This window comes from Anopheles ziemanni, chromosome 2 (assembly GCF_943734765.1).
Source record: "Anopheles ziemanni chromosome 2, idAnoZiCoDA_A2_x.2, whole genome shotgun sequence".
In the NCBI taxonomy this organism is placed as follows: Eukaryota; Metazoa; Arthropoda; class Insecta; order Diptera; family Culicidae; genus Anopheles; species Anopheles ziemanni.
This window is the reverse complement of record NC_080705.1, coordinates 5837903-5860714: the sequence shown is the minus strand read 5'-3', so window position 1 is coordinate 5860714 and position 22812 is coordinate 5837903. Positions and strand designations below refer to the sequence as shown.

Below are 22812 nucleotides of genomic sequence, written 5' to 3'. Positions count from 1 at the left end.
TGATTTTCTTTTTCGCTAGCCAGAGCTAAACTGACGTTTACCATTTTCCAAAACAACAAGCCGTAACCACCTTGGTCATAATTTTGAAAAGACGGTTGAAACAGACATTTTGTTTATAATTTGTTTGTGCTTTGGTCGATTTGCATGATAAATCCCTCAAATGACCACTTTTTTTAAGATAAACAGCTTCGTAAAAAAAGCTTTTCTGTGCTTCTTACTTTTTGAAAAAAATACTGTTCGGAAAGTGGTGTAGAAACCTTGGATGGAACCTTGTTGGAATTGAAAATCAAATAAATTCTCCAAATAAAAGATCGTTTCAAGGCCCACAACTTTGTAAAACGATTGTTTTTTTTCCAATTTCTCTAGTTCTTGAGAAAAAAAACTAGCCCAGAAAAATATGGTATATGGTAAAAGAAATTTTAGTTAAGGTTAAAGCCAGGTTACGTTGTCAATGCAAACGAATTCGAATTACTCAAAACTTATATTACCCTAATGAACCATATCAAATCGATTCTGAAATGTTTTTAGCAGTAAACGTAAGATATGAAAATGATAGAAAGTAGAGAATAAGGGAGAAATGTAAGTTTGTTTTTCTTGTTAGCATATATTTCATATAAAAAGAAGAAAGGTTTTAGATCCCAACTGATCATAAAATTACACATCAAAGAATCGTCTTATGCCTTTAAGGCTGTGCAATCGTAATTTCTACACAACAAAGAACTGTAGAATAGCGGGCAAAATTGTATTGTAAAAGACATGTTTACATAACTGAAGAAAGGCACATTAGATGCGCAACTTATCCCGAGTTTTCCCTTTACTGCCCACCATAAATCATCGATCGAAGGCGCTGCCACCGGAACGTTCGGCGGGAAGTAAAGGGAATTTCTGGTGGGAACAGACAAGCATAAAAACGACCTATTCTATCATGAAGCAATTAAAATATTGACGCCATAAATAAAACGTGGCCCACGTGTGTGCGAGGGGAAAACTCGGTCAACGTGGTCATCCTTCGGCTTCGCGCGACACGGATCGTGCGTCCGAACGCGGCGTTACTTTGTGTAGGTCAGGAAATTCCTACGTTTCCCGTAAAACCCTCCGTACTTTCCGCCCTACACATGGGCAGACGATGTATGCTATCTCGATAGCAAGGATTCTCCTTCGTTATGTGGGTTTTTGTGCAGCATAAGGATCATAAAATGTTCATCGCACGAAGGATGAACATCCTTTCTCGCGATGCCGGCCGTGGAATTCATTCGGCGTGGAAAATGAATGCTGCCGATCCGGGGATGTTGTTGTTCATCGAGATGGAAAGCTGCCGGCATTGCCAAAGAGGCATCAGCGATCATAACACGCAACGCAGCGGTCGCGAGCACACGTGGTTTCGTTCGTTCGTCCGTGCTATTGGTGTTCGTTTCAAAGCGCGGCGTGTTGGATCAAATTGAAGTGACTTTCAGGCAGTTTTTCAAGTGATTTTTATAATTGAAAAATAAATAAACATCTTCCTGGATTACAATTATGCTACAGTGAAGTGAATTTACGGTGTTTCCTATGGTTCAGTGGAATTTCTAATTCAAACTTTAAACAATTGTGTTTTGTGATAACTTGTGAGATCGTTTTGTGCCAAATTTTCAAGAGTGCGTTTCAAGTTTGTGAAAGCGAAGCAGTCGAATGAATCAGTCAACGATGTCTGAGGAAAACCACAGTCACATCATGGACAAGAACATAGACTTCCACATCGTACAACTGTTCGAACGGTTGGAAACCCTGCGTAAGGATCCCGCACTGAAGTTATCACTGTCCGTTCAGGGCCGGGCAAATATGCACAAGGAGCTCAGGACACTGGAGCTGTGGAGGTGAGTTAGTTTTTTCCCCGCCGCAAAAGGATAAACAATTTTCCAAGAATCAATTAAACCATGCTGCTAGTGACCTTCCCTTCGTGTTCCAAGAGCGGGGGGGCGTAAAACGTCGCTAATTAATCTTTCGTTCGTATAAGCAATTATCATTTCCGTTCGCCCGGAACGATCTTCATTTGTTATGTTCAGTCAAGTGGCTTTTTTCCTCCCCAGCGCCATTCGCTTCCAACGGCAACCGATCGGCTGAAACTTATGGTGCCTGCAAGTGCCTTACCAGATATGTGCTGCATACCGCTGCATTATGATAGGGAGGATAAATAAAAATGAATCATGCCCTCCGGAAAACTATTTCCCTTCCCTCCATAGCCGTTTTCAATTATAGTTTTGATCGTTCCATTAAATTTAAATTTCACTATCGTCGAGCGTTGGTTGAGGTTCGTTGGCACGAGAGGAAAACATGTGCTCGGTGAAGCAGAGCAACTATTTTGGAGAAAAAAAACATGTTCAACATAATCTCGAGTAATGTGAACAAGTAATATCTTTTTCAAGCTGATCAAGTTTTGCTTGTCGTTTTGAGGAACAGAATGTTGTGATGTGAGTTGAATAGTTTTACCGTGGCCGAATGAGCTAAAGTAAAACATTTTCCATATGTGAAAATCAATGTTACGGTCAAATCTTTGGATTTGTGTTGATAAATGAGTGTTAAAACACAAAACAAAAATAATTTGAAGCAATCCGAAACATGGCATAAGATGATCGATAGATGCAAACATTTGAGCGAACCGATTCATTTCAAGCTGCAAGAAAACTCGCTTTTTTAACGGCATTGTTTAGCGTTTTTTTGCTCCCTCTGTAACCCACATCCGCCCGGTTTTTTTTTAGTTCGGCGTCATAAACGTGTGTCTTATGTTTCGCCGAAACCCAGCGTCCCAGTGACAACACATCTGCACCGTGAAACATGCATCGCGTTTTTGGGAAGCGGCGTGGAAGCGAAAAACAAAATCTCCAAATGGTTCCAATATTTTTTTCGAACTCAAATTTTTTGAATGATGGCGTTGTTAAGGAAATTGTACAAAAAAAAAAAACAGGGCGATGCCAAGTGGAATGACGACTCCAAACGACACGAAAACCACACCGCCATCGGCCGAAGTCGATGTGTGCGGCGGTATGACGGATGTGTAACAAATGTGTATGGTATGAGTTTGGCGAACGGTCTTAAGGATATCTTAAAATAGCTCTTACAGTGCACGGGGTGGGCTATCCCCACGAGCGTTTGGAGAAGGAGGAGAACGATATGAATACAGATTATGAGCGACGTGACAAAAAACCTGGCTCTTTCCATGGTCGTGCTCGTACGAAACAAATCATCTGCCGTTTTTCGTGAAGGATTTTTTCCGACTGACCTTGTGTTGGAAGGTTGTTTATTTGGTTTTAACACGTTTCTCTAGGTTCGATCTTCTTTTCTGGTATAAAATACTTTTTAATATCCGCTCGCCAAACAGGCGAAAAACGTGCCTGGTTCACCACCCTCTTCTCTTCAACCGAAAGCAAACAACTTGAAATTTATCTATCCGGCCGTAAAAGTGTTGCCACAATGAATTACACGATCGTATCTAACGAGCCTAATGGCTCCTCTCGCTTCCCCGTGTCGTACCTCGGCTGTCATCGTCCTCGTTTTGGGAGTTGCTTGCGGTGAATTATTGCATGTTTGGTCATCATCACAGAACAAGGGTCCCTCGGATTGCATCGCATCTGATGTCTGTTGTTCAAACACAGTGACAGTTTGATCGATACATCGTGTGTGCCTATGTGAGGACTTTATAGCAGAATTTATAATCTTTCTTCTCCGGGGTGTCGCGAAACGCAGTCCGAAACATCTGGAGAAGTTGAAATTCAGGACGGTTGATTTCTTGGAAAATTTCAACTGAGACTAATCGGTTCCAGGTAGGACGAAAGGCGCCATAGTGCAGGGCTATGTTCGTTCATCTTCGAAGGGAGATCCTTTCGGCAGCATAGGGGTAGAAGCCGCCTCGTCTGTCGTCAAGGAGCAACAGGCAGACGCATCTCGCTGCTTTCCTTCCAATGGGTGACGAACGGAAAAGCGGGTGGAATATCGGGTGGAAAAGACGACGAACAACAAACAGACGAAAATGGCGTGCACTTTTACTCGCCGCCTTCGAACGACGGTAGATAACGGCGGCCACCCAGATGTAGACGCGTAAAAAGAAAAACCTAACGTCGTGTACGCCAGCGTTCACCACCATCTCCACCAACCCCTTCATTTTCCTCTTTTTCATCCCAACGCAGGTCGGTAACGTCGGAATGTTTGGCGTCCTTCTTCTACGTGTTTGTTGTGTGCGGTGCAGCTGCCGGTGCTGGAGTTGGTGCCAGCGTCTCCTCGCTGCTGCTGGCCACCTCCCTGGCCTCCGGGCTGATCGTCGTCGTCCTGACGCAGTGCTTCCTACACGTCTCAGGTAAGTCCAGGATGCAGGGAAATTCCGTTGTCTCGTTGTGTGCCTTTTCCAGGTAGTTCCAGGAAGACGATATGTAAATTTTAAAATCCTTACTTTATGGATACTAAACATCCTTCTTCGAGTGAAATTTTCTAACAGAAAAATACATTTTTATTGCTCTGAAAAATATAACTTTTTTTCAAATGAACAAAACAGACTACCAAACAGTAGTAGTAGTATAGGATATTTATTATTCTTAAATTCACATGCTTTCTTACAATAACTAAAATTACATTGATACTGGTTTCCTTTTTGTTGGAACCTTAACACAATATTGCAGAAGTTTCTTTGTACTAAAACATTATGGATATTCATTGTTGTAATTGTGGAAATATAACCTTTGGGAAAAGTTTTAAAAACCCTGGTACAGACTACCAAACATCGAACATATGCAAATAATGTGTATTTAGTCATTTTTGAACGTTACTTTTCAACAATCCCCAAAAGAACTGATCGGCCTTCACCATTCTAATTGCTGGCTTAAAACGTTTCCAATACTCGAATGGTCGGTCGAGTCATATAAATTATGAACTTTACACACCTACACCGTGGCCATTCCGTACAGCTGTGGCACGAAAAAACCGGGACCTAATGGCATAATTTATGACTTTGTTCAGCTCGGCTGCGATGTAATTATGGGCAGTTCCGTCGTTCCTTGGAACTTTGGAGCGCATTTCTAGTTGCAACTGCATGCAATGGGATAGTATCGCGTTTAGTTTAGTCTTGTAATTATACCATTATGCAACCCGTGCCCCTTTTGTGTTTTAATTTTGTTTAAACGATAAGCAAACGGTTGTTATTTGCTTGTTTGTCCATGGTTCGATAAAATCGGTAGATGATCATTTAAGGCTCGATATCGATCGTACGGTAGGATGGAGCCAAAATTTCTCCGAAAACCCCGAAACGAGGGCAGTGTGTGTGTTCGATGCGGCGGCCATAATGGCTGAATTGATTACAGCACGGTCGATTATGCCAGAAGCACACACCGGGGACTCGAACCTGGCAGCTGGTTCCAGGCCAACGGATTGCAACGATTATGAAAAAGGAGAGCAAGTGAAAAAGAAAACTTAGCAAGCACACGTTCACACATTGGTAGGAAATGTATGGTAAACCCCAACAAGTGCATCCACGCCACCCCTTTCACCCACTGCCCGGCCGCCCGAAACCGGATGTGGCGCGGTGCACTTCTTCTTAATGCAATGCGAGATCGGCTTCGCACTCCTGATGACCGTGTCTTCTCTCCTTTCTCTCTTTTCCCCGGTGGTCCCGTGGCCGCACCACAGGCGCTCACATAAATCCAGCTGTCACCATGGCCCTGGCGGTGACGCGAAAGATATCGGCCCTCCGCGCCCTGCTCTACATTACCGCCCAGTGCGGTGGATCGATCGCCGGTGCTGCCATGCTGTACGGGTAAGTAATACAACAACCACTCTTTTTCCACCTATCCGATGTTGCACAGTGCGATACTTTAGTCGAGAATATTTTTAACTTGTTAAAAAAAAAGTGTGCACAGACGTACAAGGTTTTTTTATGGGGTGTTTTATAGTTAATCTTTAAATTAAATTAAAAGAATAATTACAATCAAAAGTGATGCCAATATTCCAGACCGTACTGTAAAAATTCGCTTCATCCGGCCCTTCATTGCCTAGGGGGTCTGTTTCCTAAAGTTTGTTCACTCAACAACAACAACAAAAAAATCCCACTTTAAACGAGGGGAAATCCTCCAACCATCGGACATAGAATCATGCTAAAATCCCTATCGTCAAGTAAAGGGATCAACAATTCTCGGCTACTCCAAGGAAAGGGGGCCCCCCTCCAAGGAAGGGGGGGGGGGGGGGGGGGGGTAATTTTTCAAGGCAGTTGTGCCTCGGTAAACACTCCGTCAGAACGTTGAATGCGAACCGGAAAAAGCGGGAGCCAGAAGAACGCAGAAATGATGATCCCCTTTTGCCCACGTGCCAAAGACAACCCCCCCCACCAATATCCACCCGGACAAAAGGTGCACCCTTTTACACACACACACACACACACACACACACACACACACACACACACACACACACACACGTACCTGGCGGCACGTTCCGGTATGCTGCCCTGTCGCTCGGTTGGCGCACGCCGCCATACCACATAACCTCAATTTTGCTGCCGAAGCCTGTTGCCTGTTGATAATTTATGGATGATAAACACAAGGCTACCCGGCTCGGCAGGTGATGTGCCCGGGCAGAATGGCAGACAGCGCCGCTTCAAAACGCCGCACGATCGGAAGGTGAGGTTTTGATGTTTCTTTTTTAGAAATGGCAAAAAAGCACAGCTCTAGCAGCACGTGGCGCATGAGGCGGAAGCAAAAACAGCCAGCATATCCCGCCATGACGCCACGGTGCGGACCAGCATATGGGAAGGTGCTCTTTGGCTGCGGAAGATAACGAGGCGTAAAGTGTTCGACTTTCGGTGGAGAGGAGAATGAAAAAAACTGCCACAATAATTCCAGAGAATTTCCCCGCAGAAGATGTGGGGGCCATAGAAATTCACACGATCGCAGACACATGTGCGCTGGGGGTCGATCAGCATGGCAGAGACATCCAATGGCGTCGAGAAATGTGTGAATTTTAAAATTTCGTTTGTTTATTTGATACCATTCGCTCGCCGGGGGACTCTTGTGGTGAGTCCCAGGCTGGAACCAACCTCCTGCAAGGGAAACCTTGAACAGATGTACGTAGGATTTTAGTTTGTGTATGGCTATATTTGGAGTATTGCCAAGATCTTCAATGTTCACGTCGATCAAAAGACATACGTCCAGCTCGATGTTTCCAGCTTACGAAAGAGTCAATCACGTCGTGCATGTCAAGATCGCTTCCCTCAAGGTTCCAAGCAGATGTCCTACGGTACGTCGTTCCAGACAATTCTCGATCGGACGTCAGCCTCAGCGGAAACCGGATGTTATACTCAACCAAATCCAAATCTTTAACAGACTGATTTGATTTGCCTGCTGCCGGCACCCAACGAAAGGAAGTTGTACAATGTAACAGTACGATGTATTTTTTCTTGTCCGATTCCTCGCGTTCGGACTTCTTGGGAAACATCCTTGGCTCACATGCGCCATCTGCGCTTCCGTTCGTTGTTCGGGGTGCGGGATTTTTTCCTTCGTTTCCCACCGAAACGAAACGAATCCCCGTAGTGGGCGTCTGGTGTCGGAGATTTTAAGGATCCTTCTTGCATCCGCTCTTTCCGGGTCGTAAAAAAGCGCAGTCAAGTCAAGGACGGATGCGAAGACGGGAGATGAGGAAATAATTTACACGATCACCACACAAGCACACAATTGTTTCTTGTTTTTGTCCGGCCCACGGGCGGTGTCCAGGATGTGTTTTTGAAACTGTCCCGAAAAAGTACCTAAAACTTCCTGGCGATGGCCAAACAAGAACTCCTGAAGTCTGGAGTCGCGTGGTTCGGAAAGAGAAACGATCCATCGGCAGCTGCCACCGTTGACATGTTGTGCTACTTTTGCGTACAGCTTTTCCACGACCTCCGGGGGCCATTATGTGCGGTTTTTCCTTCCCTGCCGGGCGCCTGGAGTGGCCACCCGTCGTCATCGTCGTCTTCATTATCATCGGGACTCTGATTATGAGTTGCATTATTTTTGCTGCAGTTGGCGCGTGTGTCCGGTTGGTCGTCCTTCCATGTGCGTCCTGTACGGTCTTTTATTTTATGCGTTCTCGGCAAAGAATAGCTCCTGAAGACGCGCAGACGACGTCTGCGAAGACGTTTGGCAGTGATGAATTGGTTTCGTACGTGCGTGCGTCCTCCCTCGAGGGGTTCGGAACTGCATGCACAGCCGCTGCATGCGCATACAATGTGTCTTTTCGCAGCGGGACATCAACAAGGACAAGCAACTGTGTGGCTGATAGATAGTGCCACGTCAAAGGGAAAGTCTTTTTGATCGATTCCCTCGTTCGTTTGATGGAGTTTAAGGTCAGAAAACAAATATGTCAAATTAAGCGGAGTACCAGCGACGTACTGAAGGATCTGAATTGATGGGTACTAAATAAATGGTTACGTTGATTGACCACCGATATTTACTGCAACGTTGTCGATCTTTTGACAACTCTCCGTGTCCTTCGGTTATGTTTGCCAACATTGCCGGTTGGATTGAGTGATTGATTTTTATCTTTGATTGATATGAAGACAATTGTACTTGATTGCGCAACCTCTCATGGGGTGGTATATCGTTGAATATATTTTTAAAATGTTGTATTTGATACTGAGTTTTATACCTGAAGTTTTCTTAAAACTCCTTACCAAGTTTTTCACATTCATGTTACTCCAGGTGGTAATTATAGTCATAATAGACCATTTAGACAAGTCCTTCATACTATTACAGTTATCCTCGCTCAGCAGCATCCTCTCCTTTCACCGTACTTCCAACCTTTCATCGAACCTCCTTTGTCCAAGTCGATCCTCTACGATCACAAATGGCAGCTGATCTGCACACGGCTGATTATTCAATCTGCATATAATCCGTTCATCAGATAACTCTATTGTACCGAAGATCAACTGTCACGCACCATCAACGGGTAAAAGGATTGCATTTTATTGCATGGAGATCCCTACCAGCAGGAACCTAAAAACGTTTCGAATGCAGATGCCTCCGAGGACGGGAAAATATTGGCTGTATCGTTGGAAAGGAGAAATTGGCGCAATGGTTTCCATCCGGTGCTCATTGCTCTACTTTCAATTGGTCCGGATGAATGGCAGCAGCTTTTACCGATCGTGGGTCATCTACGCAAGGGAAAGCAATCCGCTCGTTGCCTAGATACCGTCCGACTATGCGGTCGGCTTTTGTTCGTGGGTTTTTTTTCTAAACAATCAAATATCCGTGCGTGGCAGAAGAAGCAGAGGAGGGAAGAGGAAAAAGGATTGCATTTGCTGTCTGTCAATAGAAAAATGTGGACGACATTCGAATGGTGGTTACGCTCACCGAGTCCCGCAATTGGATGCGATGCAATTGAATGCAATCTTTTCGAGTTCGGGATCCCGTGATAGATCCGAGGAATGCTCCAGAACCGTAGGAAAACTTAGACGCCTTATTGGTATTGGACAGCTGTCATAGTCAACGAGTTTTTGGTTACTGCTTGAAAGCGAAAACAGGCAAACTCAGGATCGTCAGGACAGGATCCTGGAAGTCGGTGGGAAAAGCTTTCGAACGAAGGACGGAGACAATGCAGAAAGGATACGAGGCTTGGAGAATTGGTAGCGGCAACACAATCGAGGATGATTACGTCAGGGAAGACGTGGTAATCATCATCTCCGCGATCATTCCCACCCTCAAAGGCTTGTGGAAGGCCCGTCGTCAACGTCGCCATCTTTGCGTGTAAAAAAAGGGGGAAGTTAAGAAACTGGCTGCGCAAAAACTTCCCCGATTCGTTCGTGCGTTCATCGCCCAGATGGTGTCAGATTTCTTCGCATCTCAAGAAGTTCTTCCCAGCGACGGTGCGAATTGAAATGGGAATCTCCCTTCTGACCGCAAGACATGGAAGGCACACGGTAAACGGTTTGCTTGGATCACCTTTCCGATTGCCAGATTTCCTCATTCCGACGCACACACTGCTGGCGCGAAAGGTTTGGTTTGGTTTGGCCGAGGCGCAACAGTTTGCTGTCGAGCTGAACATTCGGAACTCGCCGTGGGAGACGTCCAAAGTAACGCTTAGTTCCCAGCGAGCGTAGGGATGACTGCTGTTCTGTATGGTGTGCGATCTGTTGCTTCGTTCTGCTTGACGATCGTTTCCATGCCGTTTCTATGAACCATGAACATGGACCGATCAATCCGATCCTCCGGAACCTCTTGCCTGTTGCTTCGGCGAAACCTATATGCAGAAGGAAACATCTGCGCCGTCCCGGGGCAACATCTTCAAAGGTTTCCTTTTCGTCTATCGGCTCGCCATCGCCGCTCGCTCCGATCCTCTTACCATGTCTCACGTTGAATGGATTCATAAGAAAAGGATGAATGCGCACGTTTCGAAGATACGTACGCAATGTCAGATTTCGATGCGTAGTTCTTATTTGTCTTACTTCGCTTCTGTATGCTCTCCTTCGACAGAAGAAAGCGCCAAAACAAATGGAATAAAAGATTACGCGCGCGTGACGCATCGGCAGGGATCGGTTTCCGCTTTTTCCACGCCACAATGACGTTATCGGAAGGGATTGTTTACGGTTGTTCTCTTTAATTCCTGCAAAACGAACAAAAACGGTGGCGAGGGACGCCACGGTTCGGAATCGAAGGAAATTTTTCTTGACTTGGCCGTGTCTGTTCGCCCTTTAAATCGTCTAGTTTGACATTGCCGTTTCGCCGGGGTGACCTTGCGCTCAATATCGGTGTGAAAAGTAAACAAAGGGCCCGGGCCCGTTTTTGGGGTGTCCTGTCCGGTTTACGATCCGCTCTTTGTGCCCTGGGCGACTCCATTCCTGTGTCTTGTGGCGCTTGAAGCGTCCGTGAAGAATGGAAGGAAGAATGGAATGGAATCTTACCTGGTTGTCCCTTCTTCCCGTTTAATCTTTTAATACGAAGACGAATGATGTGCAGCAGATCGGATGCAATTTTTACTGCATGTTTAGTGTGTCGAGGTGACAACAAAGGCAAAGGAAGATCCCTGTCTTCCGTCCGAATGCGAGCGGTTTTATTTGTTTTTGTCTCGCGATCAAAGCGATGAAGGTTTACGATCGACATTTGTGCGACGGTGGGATCTTGCCGATATTGGCGCTAAATTCAACCCGAATTCAAACCACATTTATATCACATTAATTCGACGATCTCAAACTTCAACAGCAGGGGAACGCGAAGATTTATTGTATAGTAAATATAGCAAACATCAATGGGAAAAAAAGGAATCGAATGTATAACTTTTTACTCGGATTGCTTTGATTCAGATGTTTCACACAATTGTGAGGGAATGTCTAAAGTTAAGCCGTAAATTGACGTTTCCTTTCTTTTCTTTCACCGTGTAATGTATGCAAGGATTAAAGCATAATCCACTTCCGGGAACGTTGGGAGATTTTTAATCTTCAAATTGGGTTGTCATGATTTTATCCGTTCCCGAAAAATACTCGACTCATATACACGCGATATTTCTTTTTGTTTGTATTTTGTTCATTTCACATAAAGTTGGAAATGTCATCAACTTTAAAATTTACCTCTCGACAAATAGTGGCAATAAAACAGGGGGTTTTCTTAGAACTTTATGCGATAATTTGTCGTGAGCTCGTTTAACGACCCTTATACACATCCGCCTAACGATCCAACATTGGATGAACGAATTTTCTTTGTACTTTATACTCCCGGAGCCGTGCACCAGATTCTGGCCACTTTTTCCTTCCATGTGATGTCCCGAGCTGGTGGGAAAACGCGCCGCGATAGGGAGTGAAGGCAAACAAATAAAATCCTCAAGACGGCGGCCACCATTTTCTGCCATCGCGAGATGTCACGCATGAATATCCTGCCAAAATTAACTCGACATGTTCTTGCCTTACTCTTACTGTCTTTCTTTGTTTCCCGGTGATCTCGTCGCGTTGTTTGCTTCATTACGGGGGGAAGATTTTGGATATCGCTTAGCTCATGTCTGTCGCCAAAGTCAGTTTTCGGGCAAGGGAGGCAAACTTCGTGTGTCTTTCAAGCGAGTGTGTCGTGCCGGCATCCATGGTTGGCTGCTGAGGTTGGTCTGAATTTTCCCTCGGTGTTCGCTATCGAAGGTACCGAATTGTCTCGCAAGGAAGCGTTAGTGAATGCATGGTTCAAAGAGTTAAAATAAAAGAGAAAAGTTTGACGCCAAACAAGGCAGATAGGACGAAGCGATACGGGTAGACACTTTTTAAGTCATTAGAAAAAGAAAATCTCACACACGGCGGAAATAGCTCCTTACCGGGATATACTAAGGATGGCTGCGGAATGTCTACCAGACCTTTCAAGTGTTTTTTCTTTCCTTCCTTCCTTCAAGCTATCTTTCATGATAAGCTGATGAACTCACGGCTTTGAGCGATGCCTTTCGTTAGGAGGAGATGTTCCAGATTGATAGGTACGCGTGGCTTGGATGCTTATGGATATCATTAGCAGCTCCCGAAGCGGATCAACCTTGGGTTCGGATGTCGCCTCGGTGTACAGTTTTTTGGATCTTTTTACTCCTAAACTGGTGGCATCTGCCGCTAAGAGTGCTTGAACTATTAATAAGCATTTTCCAAGCCACGAGGAAGAACCGAGGAAGCAAAAGGGTTCGGAAAACCCGAAAAAACGACCCTGTGTTTTTTTTTCGTTCCGTATGTAGAGTGTTCCATTTCCTAACTTATAATAACTTACAGTTTTTTTCTCCTACCCATTTTCGGGGCTCGGGGAAAGATAGAGATAAGCGTCACGAAGAAAGCTGTGCAGGAGAAATGTATGTGAAAGGTTAAGCCGGCTGGTTTTATGAGTTTCCTTTCATCCGAGGCGAAGGATGAAGGCGATCATAGGTTTTTAGGAAAAGCTGCTGCTTTAGGAAAAAACACACTGAATTTGAGAAAGACATATCATGCACACTTTCATACCATATTGAAAGAACCGGGTAATACCGAGTGAATTGAAAACGGGGGAAAAATAGTTGAAACACGTTGGATCTAATTTTTATGATGGTTCAAACTTTTCAGAGCAACCATAAGATGTCACAAGCGTGAGTAAAATCACATGTTGGACATGGGCATTTTTATTTTTCCTCGGTAGTTACAGTGTCATAAATAATTAAACCACCCAAAACATCTGGAACGGGTGTGGAATTTCCGAAACCGAATCTCATGAATTTTTGTGAGTCGGTTTTTGTGAGTCTCGGTTCTCAAATTCCGATGCCGCATCTAAGTGCATTGCTAGACGATGTATCAAAGAACATGATTTATGTGCTAACGCTTTTTAGCATGTGGCTAAGGCAAATTCCGAACAGTTCTAGAATGATTAATTATTCATTTAAAAAAAGGACAGTACGGAGGATGTTCTACGTTTAGAATTGTTGATGGTTTTTAATCATTTTCTAACCACACATACTGCAACAGACACTTAGTTATCAGCATGGGCAACTCTCACTTCCGCTGGCATGTAACAGAAGACACCGGTACCGGTCCTGGCCCGTTTGCAGGATGCGTTTGTGACCATGTGCCGGAATTTGTTGAAAAGCTATGCCCTGGTGTTGTTGTTTTTTTTTCTTATCCGGACGCTTTTGTAAAACAGCAAAAACCAAACCGGAAAAAACACTATCGTTTATGCTCTCCAAGGCCCTCGATCCCGGCCAGGTGTACCGGGCACGAAAAGAGGTTATCAAAGCGCACGGTGGCACATCTTGCTGCTTCGTTTTCCTTCTGCTTCCTTGTAGAGCAGAGGGATGTCAAAAGTAAACCATTTGGAGCGGAAGAGGAGCGAAAAGAATGGCGGATCGGGAGAAAGCGGAAGTAGGACGCACAGGACAAGTTGCCACGGGGCCCGGAAGCAAGCTCATCCGGTGTGTTCGGTGTGTGAAGGAACGTACGCCTGCCGGCTTGGAACGTAATCCAACACCATCCATCTTAGTCGCAGTCGTGTTGGTTGGCACACATACCGACAGTGTGTTTTCTCCGGGCCGCAAAAAAACATCCTGGCAGCCACGTTCCCAACAGGACGATGTCGCGTGGAGGTTGCCCGAACTCCGGGCGGAAAATACCTCTCCTTAACCTCGGATGTCTTCGCTCGGGACAGAAAGTACACATTCACAAAAGCAAATAATAACGATATGGAGCTGAGAACATAATAAAAAACTACTCTTAATCCTTGACGAAGGAAGCGTAAGCTGGCAGGTCTTTTCAGTGTCGGTGTGTGTGTGTGTATGTGTTTGCATTTCAGATGTTTGTCTTGATGTTACGGTCAACTGAGCGGCCACTCCCGGCGAGAAACCCGCGAGCGCCAAGAAGAATTGGATTGAAAAACCGTCAAAGCGTAAAGTGAAATGTGTCCGGCCGCTTTTGACACGGGTCCATCATCACCATCATCACCATCATCATCATCATCGTGGTGGACGGATGTTGATAGCGGCAAAAAACCAACGGTTCCGGTTCTGCGTGACACCTGCGGACAGTTTCCTATGTCCACTTTCGGTATTATCTTCTGTTTCGCTGTTCCGTTTTCCCCTTTCATCCCCGGTCTTTATTAATTCTCCTCGCGTGGCCCTTTTGCGCCGATGATGGATGAAGAAAACCCGGGAACCGAAAACGACGAAATAAAGTGCTCAATTCCTTCTCCAATGCCTTCACCTTAGGGGATGCATTTTGGGGAAGTGACCAAAAATTGTAATTACCCCGTTTGGTCGTTTTCTTACGTGCCCGTTTTCCTTATCGACACACGAAAATTGGGCACCGGGGAATAATAATCATCATAAATGTATGTTGCAAGCGCACGGTGGGATGCACCTTACGATGGATGGATGCACCGGAGCGCGAGCTGCATGCCATGCAACATGCACCATCAGCGCCCTTTTACTGTTTATTAATTTAACTCCGCTCGACATCTAATGGGTACGGAGCACTTTCTTTCGTAAATAACCATTAAAACACACACACACACACACATATGGAATTCCTGTTTTGATGTCCTTTTCGTTGCGATAAAAGGGCACGTTTTTCTTGGTGAACTCGCAGCACACAGAAGATGGAACTTGGAAAGGGTTTGTTTGCGTTTGAATATTTTTGTACTTCTCTTTCAAAAGATATATGACCACGCGACCTGGCGTGGACTAAATGCCAACTTTAGTCTCTTTCATAACCTCACAAACATGCAACTGAATGCTTTTCATAACCTCACAAAAAAAAACAGCGGTAAGATACTCTGAACACCTATGCACCCGGATGCAAGTGATGCCGCAAAAGGTGCCAATGACCTCAATTCGCATTCATTCGCGTACATTTACTGCCGTGAGGTTGTTTTTTTTTTGTTTTGGGTGAAAAATGGGCGGAATTTTTTCGAGCGGAACTTGGAAGAAGCGTCGGCATCGGCGTTCTTAAGAGTACTGTTCGGGTTGTTTTCGCTCCGTAACTGCGTCCCGTTTAACGGTGAAAACAATCATCAACCGCAGCAGGGAAAAGGTACGCAGGGTGAGCTCACAAAAAAAAATGGACCAAAAATAAAACGAAACGAACGAGAAAGTGCAGAGCACCCGAAAAGAGCACGCGTGCGGAAAAACTGCACAATGCACTTCCTCGAGTGGTGCATTCTCCCGCGGAAGAAAACCTCAGCCCGTGAGTTGTGTTTCTCTTTTTTTCATATTTGGTAGCCTGTTTGGTATTCATGAGCTCGAAACTCGGAGGGCCGAATGAAAAACTATTCTTGTTGGCGGAGGGAAAATGGAAAAGAAAAAAAGTGGGGACGGAACATGAAACACCCCAATGGCAACAATGAGCCACTTGAACGTGAGGTGGAGAACTCGGTCCGTATCCGTGAGTCGTCCAAAGAACGAAAAACGAAAACACGCAAGAAACGCATGCATGAGCAATCCGGAAGTATAGAATATCATGCCAGCTTCCCTTTTGCTGCGCCATCGTTCATCATCGGCTTCATCAGCATCGTCTTGCTCGCAGCCTCTTTGCGGACACGTTTATGACATAGCATCGATTCTCGCAGGTCCTCCATGTTGTCGGTGTATAGAGGGAAAGTGTTTGAACCCAGCGAAGGAGGGAGTTGACGAGCCAAAGGTCTGTAATTATGTGTTCTTTTTAGAGCATCGAGTTGTCTCCGTTGGCAGAGTGTCGATTATCATGCGAAGATGAGCCTTTTTATTTGTCACTTCAAGCTATCAGGTTATCATTTTTCTTTCCTTCCGAGGGTGGCACATTTTAAATGCCGGAAGAAGATAGAAAACACAAGACGGCGTACTGGGAAGCTCAAATGGGAGTACTTTCGCACGTATTGGGACGTGATATCGATGGAGTTTAGCTGGCTCTATTTCACTCCGACCCGCTTTTCCAAGCTGATAAACTGAAGAGACACGAGAAGAAAATGCTTCACTCATGTTTGACGAACGATCACTCATCAGACGCCGGTCGGGTTCGATCTATCAATAAACACTTCACCTATCGTCTGGCGTGATCGCACGGCGCTTTATTTACATGAAGTGGTGCTGCTCGAATGTTTGTTTAACTGAAGATATGTTTTCAAACAAAAGTTGCTCATTAATGTGTCCGTGAACTTTGGCTGGCTTCCGTTTTAGGAAACTGTTTATTTCTTTGTAGCAATAGAACAGATTTTTATTATGCGTGAACTTTGGTTTATTTCTACTTTTCTTCTAATATTTTTCAAGCAACTTTTATATTTGTAATCAACTTGCTTCAAATTTGTTGAAGTAGGCCTTGAACATCTACAAGGGGGTGAATATGTTTAGTGAATTTTTCTCGCAAATGGTGGGATAACTGGACGCCGTAATTATGTTTCAATCAATTAGCAATCCCAAGGTTTTAATTTCGTTACATCCAGTCCAGCCCGTGGAACTCGCCATGTAGCGCTTGTAATAATCTGACGGCCACGTTCGCCTTTCCCCAAACACCTCGTGTGGCAACCGGAACCGACGTTTTCCCACGCAGCCTTCGGCCATCCGGGCTATCTTCGTCAGCTGCAATTTTGCATCAAAATTGCGGCTGCTATCAATTTGCATATTTTTCCTCGCAAACAATTCTGCTGACGGATCAATTTTGGATCATCACCACTACCACTCTGGGATGTCGACGGGAGGCTTCCGGGGCGAAAAAAGGACATGTGTTTCTGCGCCGTGTTCCTCCACTTCGCATTGTTTGTGTGTGTGTGTGCGTTTGTGGCCGGGATGGAATTGTTAAAATTCATTGCTAATTTATGCATGCAGCTTCGGTGTTTGAGTCCAGTGTTCCAGTGTTGTCGAGAACTTTTTTTGTCGACGGCGTGGTTTTACGCTACCGTTTGCGGTTGTTTATTTTTCATCCAACAAAACTGATGGAAATATTTCTCATCATCAGTGAACAACAAGGCAGATTGGGATTGAACGTTGCGGAATCTTTCCCAGCTGGCAACTAGACATTCTAATGTTTCAACCCAATTGTGATAATTAAATCATTTAAAAAAAAACAACAAAGCATCTACGAAAAAGCGCATAAATATAGGACTTTCCTGTGGCAGGAAGTGAGCAATTAGGAGTGACAGGATGCAGCTCAAATCGAAAACGTGCCCTTCTTCGGAGGTGCTCGAACAGAAGGGGATTTGTGATTTATTTCAGTTCGTGACTGAACGATGATGCCGTACGTTTTCGAGGAGTACCAATGACATTTTTAAAACATTCCTCGCGGTTCCTCTTCAGAGCACCGGAAGAGCTCGTTCCGTGCGGTACGTGATTGGAAACGCCAAACCCGCCCGTCGGCACTTTTCTGGAGAGACGCGACGCGACAGAAGGAGCTGACAAGAATAATCCACGACGAATAAAATATCGACATTTGGCCGCGTGTGGTGAAGAAGAAGTAAAAAGGCTGCAGAGAAAGCAGAATGCATCAATAAACAACCAGGGAACAAAAAAAGGTTGAGCTAACGAGAACGGGCGACTCATTGCCACTTGTTTAATCGACCTGTGCGTTGTTTGCTTTCCCGGAGTCCGGAACGATCTGTTTGGGCCATAAAAAACGCCATCCCTTCCACGCGAGTTGCAACAAAAGGCTTCCAGATTAGCGGAAATGTCCTGCGCAAATGCTGGACGAAAATGGTGGAAATGCACCCAATTTTCCCCCGGCCCGTGATGGGAAGTGGTAACGATGGTCATAAATCTCACACGAAACAAGTGAATCCATGATCAAGTGAAGTGGTGGATGATTATTATTTTTCCTTGTACCTCTCAAAGCCTGCTCGGTTTTTCCATTCTGATTAACGGGAGGCAAACAAAAGAGGAACACTTGCTTTGACCTCTGCGATGGGAAGGGAGGGTGGGATTTTTCCGATGGAAATGATACACTTTTTCTACCAAAAAAATAAAACCAACCCGGCTTAATGCCATCCCTTCGAACGTTCCGTGCCATATGCAAATAAATAAAAACCACAATCATCATGGTCGACGCGCCACACAACCTTCGCGTTGTTATTGTTACAGTTTTCCCCGGGAAAAGGGGGCGAAAAGACGCGCCCATGTTCGATTGGCTTAGTCACGATTGGGCTCGAATGAGGAAGTGATTGTCGGGCAATAACATCTGCATATGCCGACAATTATGCACTTCCGAAAAGGGCTGCCTTCTCCTCGTCCTCGGAAGGGCAAGTGCTTCCAGTTAAACGGGTTGAGATGATGGAAAGAATTCGAAAAACGGGGGGAAGCGGGGAAAAGAGAGACGCGTCGACAGATGTGGAAGTGGTCGATGAAGAAATTGTGGGAAGAAACTCTCGAAAGGATGCGCAGTTCTTGCTGCGAACGAATCAATTATCTTCGGCCCACTTCAAGTCATCGACAGATGATGACCAACGATGATGGCAATTTTCCTGGCCTTCATTCGCCGAGGAAGAGTTCCGACAACGACATCGAATCGAATCGAACAATTTGTGCCGCCTTCAGTGGACGTCGTAAAACTTTCAGCGCGTTTAAAATTTATCGCCGCTATTGCAAAAATTAAACCACTTCCGGAAAACTGGCTCGGTTCGAATGAGAAAAGAATTGCGCGAGTCCTTTCCGCAACGAACACACTCTCGAAAAACTGTAACAAACTGCTTTGACCTGTAAATCTACTCCCCCTGGGTGTTAGACGCGCGTGAAAGTAGAAAATCGAGGGAAAACACTCGACAGGAGGGGGAAAACGTGTCGGTAAAAAACGCCGTCCCTCGCGCCCTTGCTCGCTCCGACCTCAACATCGGAGGTCACAGAAAAACAAACAACTGTTCGCTCGATACAACACTGCCATCATCATCGTCATCGTCATCGAGTTCCCTCCTGGCCAATTCGGAACCGACCAACCCTCCTGTTTCGTTTTCCGGATGCTGCGCGAACAGGTCCGTGGGGGAAAGGACGGTGGTTGTGGTTTGCGGAAAAGGTCCTATCGCACTTCCTAGATCCGGTGATCGCGGATTATGGGTCAAATGTGGTGTTCGGCCGGGGGTTTTAAACTCCCTCCACGACATGTATCAATTACACTGATGAACTTTAAAATTCACTTCCTTGTTTTCCTTCTTGGGCAATTCCGAGGGGTTGTGGCACGTTTTCAAGTGCCGCTTTAGTGCGGAAACATCCTTTGCCTTCTGGACAGCAACAGTCCGGAACTGGTTTGCAACCCTCGTGGGATTTCCCAGCCGGTTGCTTTTCCCCTTGGAAAACGTTCGCAAACGGACAATAGAGCTTAAAATTGCGAATAAAAAATCCACCTTGCAAACCAGGGTCGTCCCAATCGTCCCTCGGCCGGATTTTGTGGCTTATTGTGCAATGAATTTTTAGGTTAGCTGATTTTGTAATTGAATTAAATTCCACTTGTTGTCGCTCGCAACGGAACTGACGGAGAGCAAAAAAACACGGAACCGGATTTTGAGGAGCGTTTTGTCAAATGTGACAAACTTTTCAGCGCCGGAACAAGTGTCGCTTGGAAAAGGAGTTCAAATCGATGATGGATGACATAGATGTGGGGACATGGTTTTAATGGGAGTTTTTCCGGCGAAATGACAGATGACCGCGAATAGAATGAATAACGCCTAATTGCTCGTCGTATGGCTTGAGACAAACATATGGGTCATATTTTCCTTAGCTTATATTCGACATAAGGTTGGTTAAAAAGGATTGGTTATTGCATGAGTTATTAATTTTATTGAACTTTTCTAGGGATAACTATTATATGTAAATTATTTTTCTTTTATTATAAAATTTCCTTTACTTCGTCGAAAGTTTGCATATTGACAAGATTATAATAATTAAAAGTAATAATGTTCCCGATTAGCCAGCTTTTTTATCTGCGGCTTCCGTTTTAATTGTTCCGACTCGAAGCGCGCTTAATCAATAGAAAACCATTCAAATAAGGTGCTTTGGAATTAAAGAATTGATGTTTGATTATCTTTTGATCTGATATATTATGCAAATCATGCTGAATCAACCGGAAAAAGCCGATCAAACTTTTTTCCCCTTCCCGTCTATGATCCTTTCAAATGAACCGTATCTTCAGGGGTGACATTATCGATTGTCTAAAAAAGTCCCCATAAAAAACGTTATAATACAGTAGCATTTAACTATCCGTAGTTCCGATCCGGTTATTCGCTCGCAATCGTTGATGACTATCGTTTTTCTTGTTGCAGTGTAACAGTCCCAGGTTATCAAGGTAATCTGCAGGCCGCTGTTTCCCACAGCGCTCAACTGGCTCCCTGGGAGCGCTTCGGCGTCGAGTTCATCCTGACGTTCATCGTCGTCCTGGCGTACCTCATCTCGACCAGCTCGTTCAGGAAGTACTTCGGATCGTCAGCCATCGCCATCGGGGCGGCGTACAGTGCGTGCAGTTTCGTTTCGGTAAGAATCACAAAATCTGTCCTTTCTGTTGGCGGTTTAGTAACGTATTGCCCTGTCCTTACAGATGCCCTACCTGAATCCGGCTCGTTCCCTGGGACCTTCGTTTGTGCTGAACAAATGGGACAACCATTGGGTGTACTGGATCGGTCCGTTCGTTGGCAGCATCATAGCCGGCCTGATCCATCAGTTTGTGTTCACTCCGAAGCCGAAGTCGAAGGGCAAACCGAAGAGTAACAACGTGTCCGGAGCACCGTCGACCGGTGTGGCAACCACCGAGGAAGGTTGCAACAGCTACACGGTGGATGTAAGCAAGCTGGCAACCACGGGTCAGGGTACGGTGCAGGGGAAGTTCCAGAACCTGCGACATCACAGTGGAACACTGCCATCCCGCTTTTGTCATAGTATGTACGCGACCACCGATCAGCCAACGATCAAGATCGAACCTCTGGAACCGATCTACGGTGCGGCTAAGTCAATGTTTGGAAAGTCCCCGCAGATGTCGCGTTCTAACCTGAACCGCTCACAATCGGTATACGCCAAGAGTAACACGGCTCTGAACCACCCAGAAATCCCTGTGACTGTCGCCGCTACTGCCACTTTGCGTCCTGGTGCACTCGTCCCTGCCCAAAGTCTCTACCCTCTCCGAGTGTCACAGCAACAGCATCAGCATCAGCATCAGCATCAGCATCAACAGCAACAGAATCAGAACGTTCAGAACCAACTCCAGCAGCGCTCGGAAAGTATCTACGGTTTGCGTACCACCGTCCGGCAGCAGCAACAACTGGCCGAACATCTCTCGCAGCAACTCGCCCCCCGGCCAAGCCTCCCCGATGGACAGGGCTTCCAGCCGATCTACGCCATACGGAACAACAATCCGAGCTGCTCGAACGATGCCCTGCGCGATGTCCACGAACAAGCCGGGTAGGTTGATTTGCACCTGCACATATCCAGAGTCTTTACGGTTACCGAAACCGTCCCCGTAGAGTTTGCACAGTACTGATGATGCCTTATTTCTTCTCTAACCGAAAGTTCCCTTTTCTGAAACCCTTCCTCCAGCTGCGATAAGGTGCTGAACACGCACGCACGCGCTGACCGGCCAGAATCGATGTACGCGGCCACACGTCGCATCCACTCCACGCACTCCGACGACAGCTCGTACGGATCGTACCACGGAACGGGCCAGGCGAACACTCCGCCAACGCGCGAACACGGAGCCTACGGTGGATCGCTCCTTCATCCGGCACCGAACGCTGGTCGAACACACACGCAACACTCGCACGGTGCTCACCGAGGAGTCACGATTCTGCATGATCCCAACATGCCGCCACCGCCTCCGCCGCTGATGAGTTGTAGCTAAGCCGGAAGTAGGGATGCTCGAAGTAGTTCTCCACCAGGGAGCGTCGCTAGTGTGGCTCATTCTACTATCTCGTATATGCATAGTGATCGTAGTGACATAAGAATGTTATTTATAAACCAGCACAACTACCCCGATTGTAGGAATCCCCTCCTCCCCCCGCCACCATTTGCTAGAGTATAGTAATTTATGGCAGTTTTAAAATATCTCCCAAAATGTGTATGATTTGTAGGTCAAGACTGAACAACTATTATTGCAAATCTTACATAACAGATATAGAGGAACGAACTACACAAACGGAATAGCTGTCAACCAATGAAACCTGACTATTTATGTATTCTATTTACTTAGCGTGTTTAAAAAGGCGAAATAAATACTTAGTAATTGGCAACACAAAAATGTGGTTTATATTTGGTAATGATGGTGATGGACGTTGACTTACTTAGGTCATAGAATCAAGCGTTTTCAACTTTGTATGATATTTTCTTAAACAAACTAGTAGAATTATGTTCGAAGTTAAGTAAATTTTAAATTATAAAAATGTATGTTGCAGATGACATGTAAAAGTGCATGTATTTCTTACCAAT

At 45.4% G+C, this 22812-nt stretch overlaps 1 protein-coding gene across 1 annotated transcript; it reads left to right on the top strand.

The window, feature by feature from the left end:
• Nucleotides 1-1668: 1668 nt before the first annotated feature.
• LOC131288500 (neurogenic protein big brain-like) lies at nucleotides 1669-22228 on the top strand. The gene is made up of 6 exons (XM_058317645.1): nucleotides 1669-1853; nucleotides 4161-4327; nucleotides 5650-5776; nucleotides 20664-20871; nucleotides 20936-21792; nucleotides 21928-22228. Exons 1-6 carry the CDS (start codon nucleotides 1669-1671, stop codon nucleotides 22226-22228), a joined length of 1845 nt encoding a protein of 614 aa, XP_058173628.1.
• The last annotated feature ends 584 nt before the right edge of the window (nucleotides 22229-22812 follow it).

Bases quoted from the DNA above. Each gene is read 5' to 3' on its own strand.
- LOC131288500 (XM_058317645.1), top strand. From the start codon at position 1,669: ATGAATCAGTCAACGATGTCTGAGGAAAACCACAGTCACATCATGGAC. The intron at 1,854-4,160 runs GTGAGTTAGTTT...ATCCCAACGCAG, and splicing joins AGGACACTGGAGCTGTGGAG to GTCGGTAACGTCGGAATGTT. The intron at 4,328-5,649 runs GTAAGTCCAGGA...GCCGCACCACAG, and splicing joins GTGCTTCCTACACGTCTCAG to GCGCTCACATAAATCCAGCT.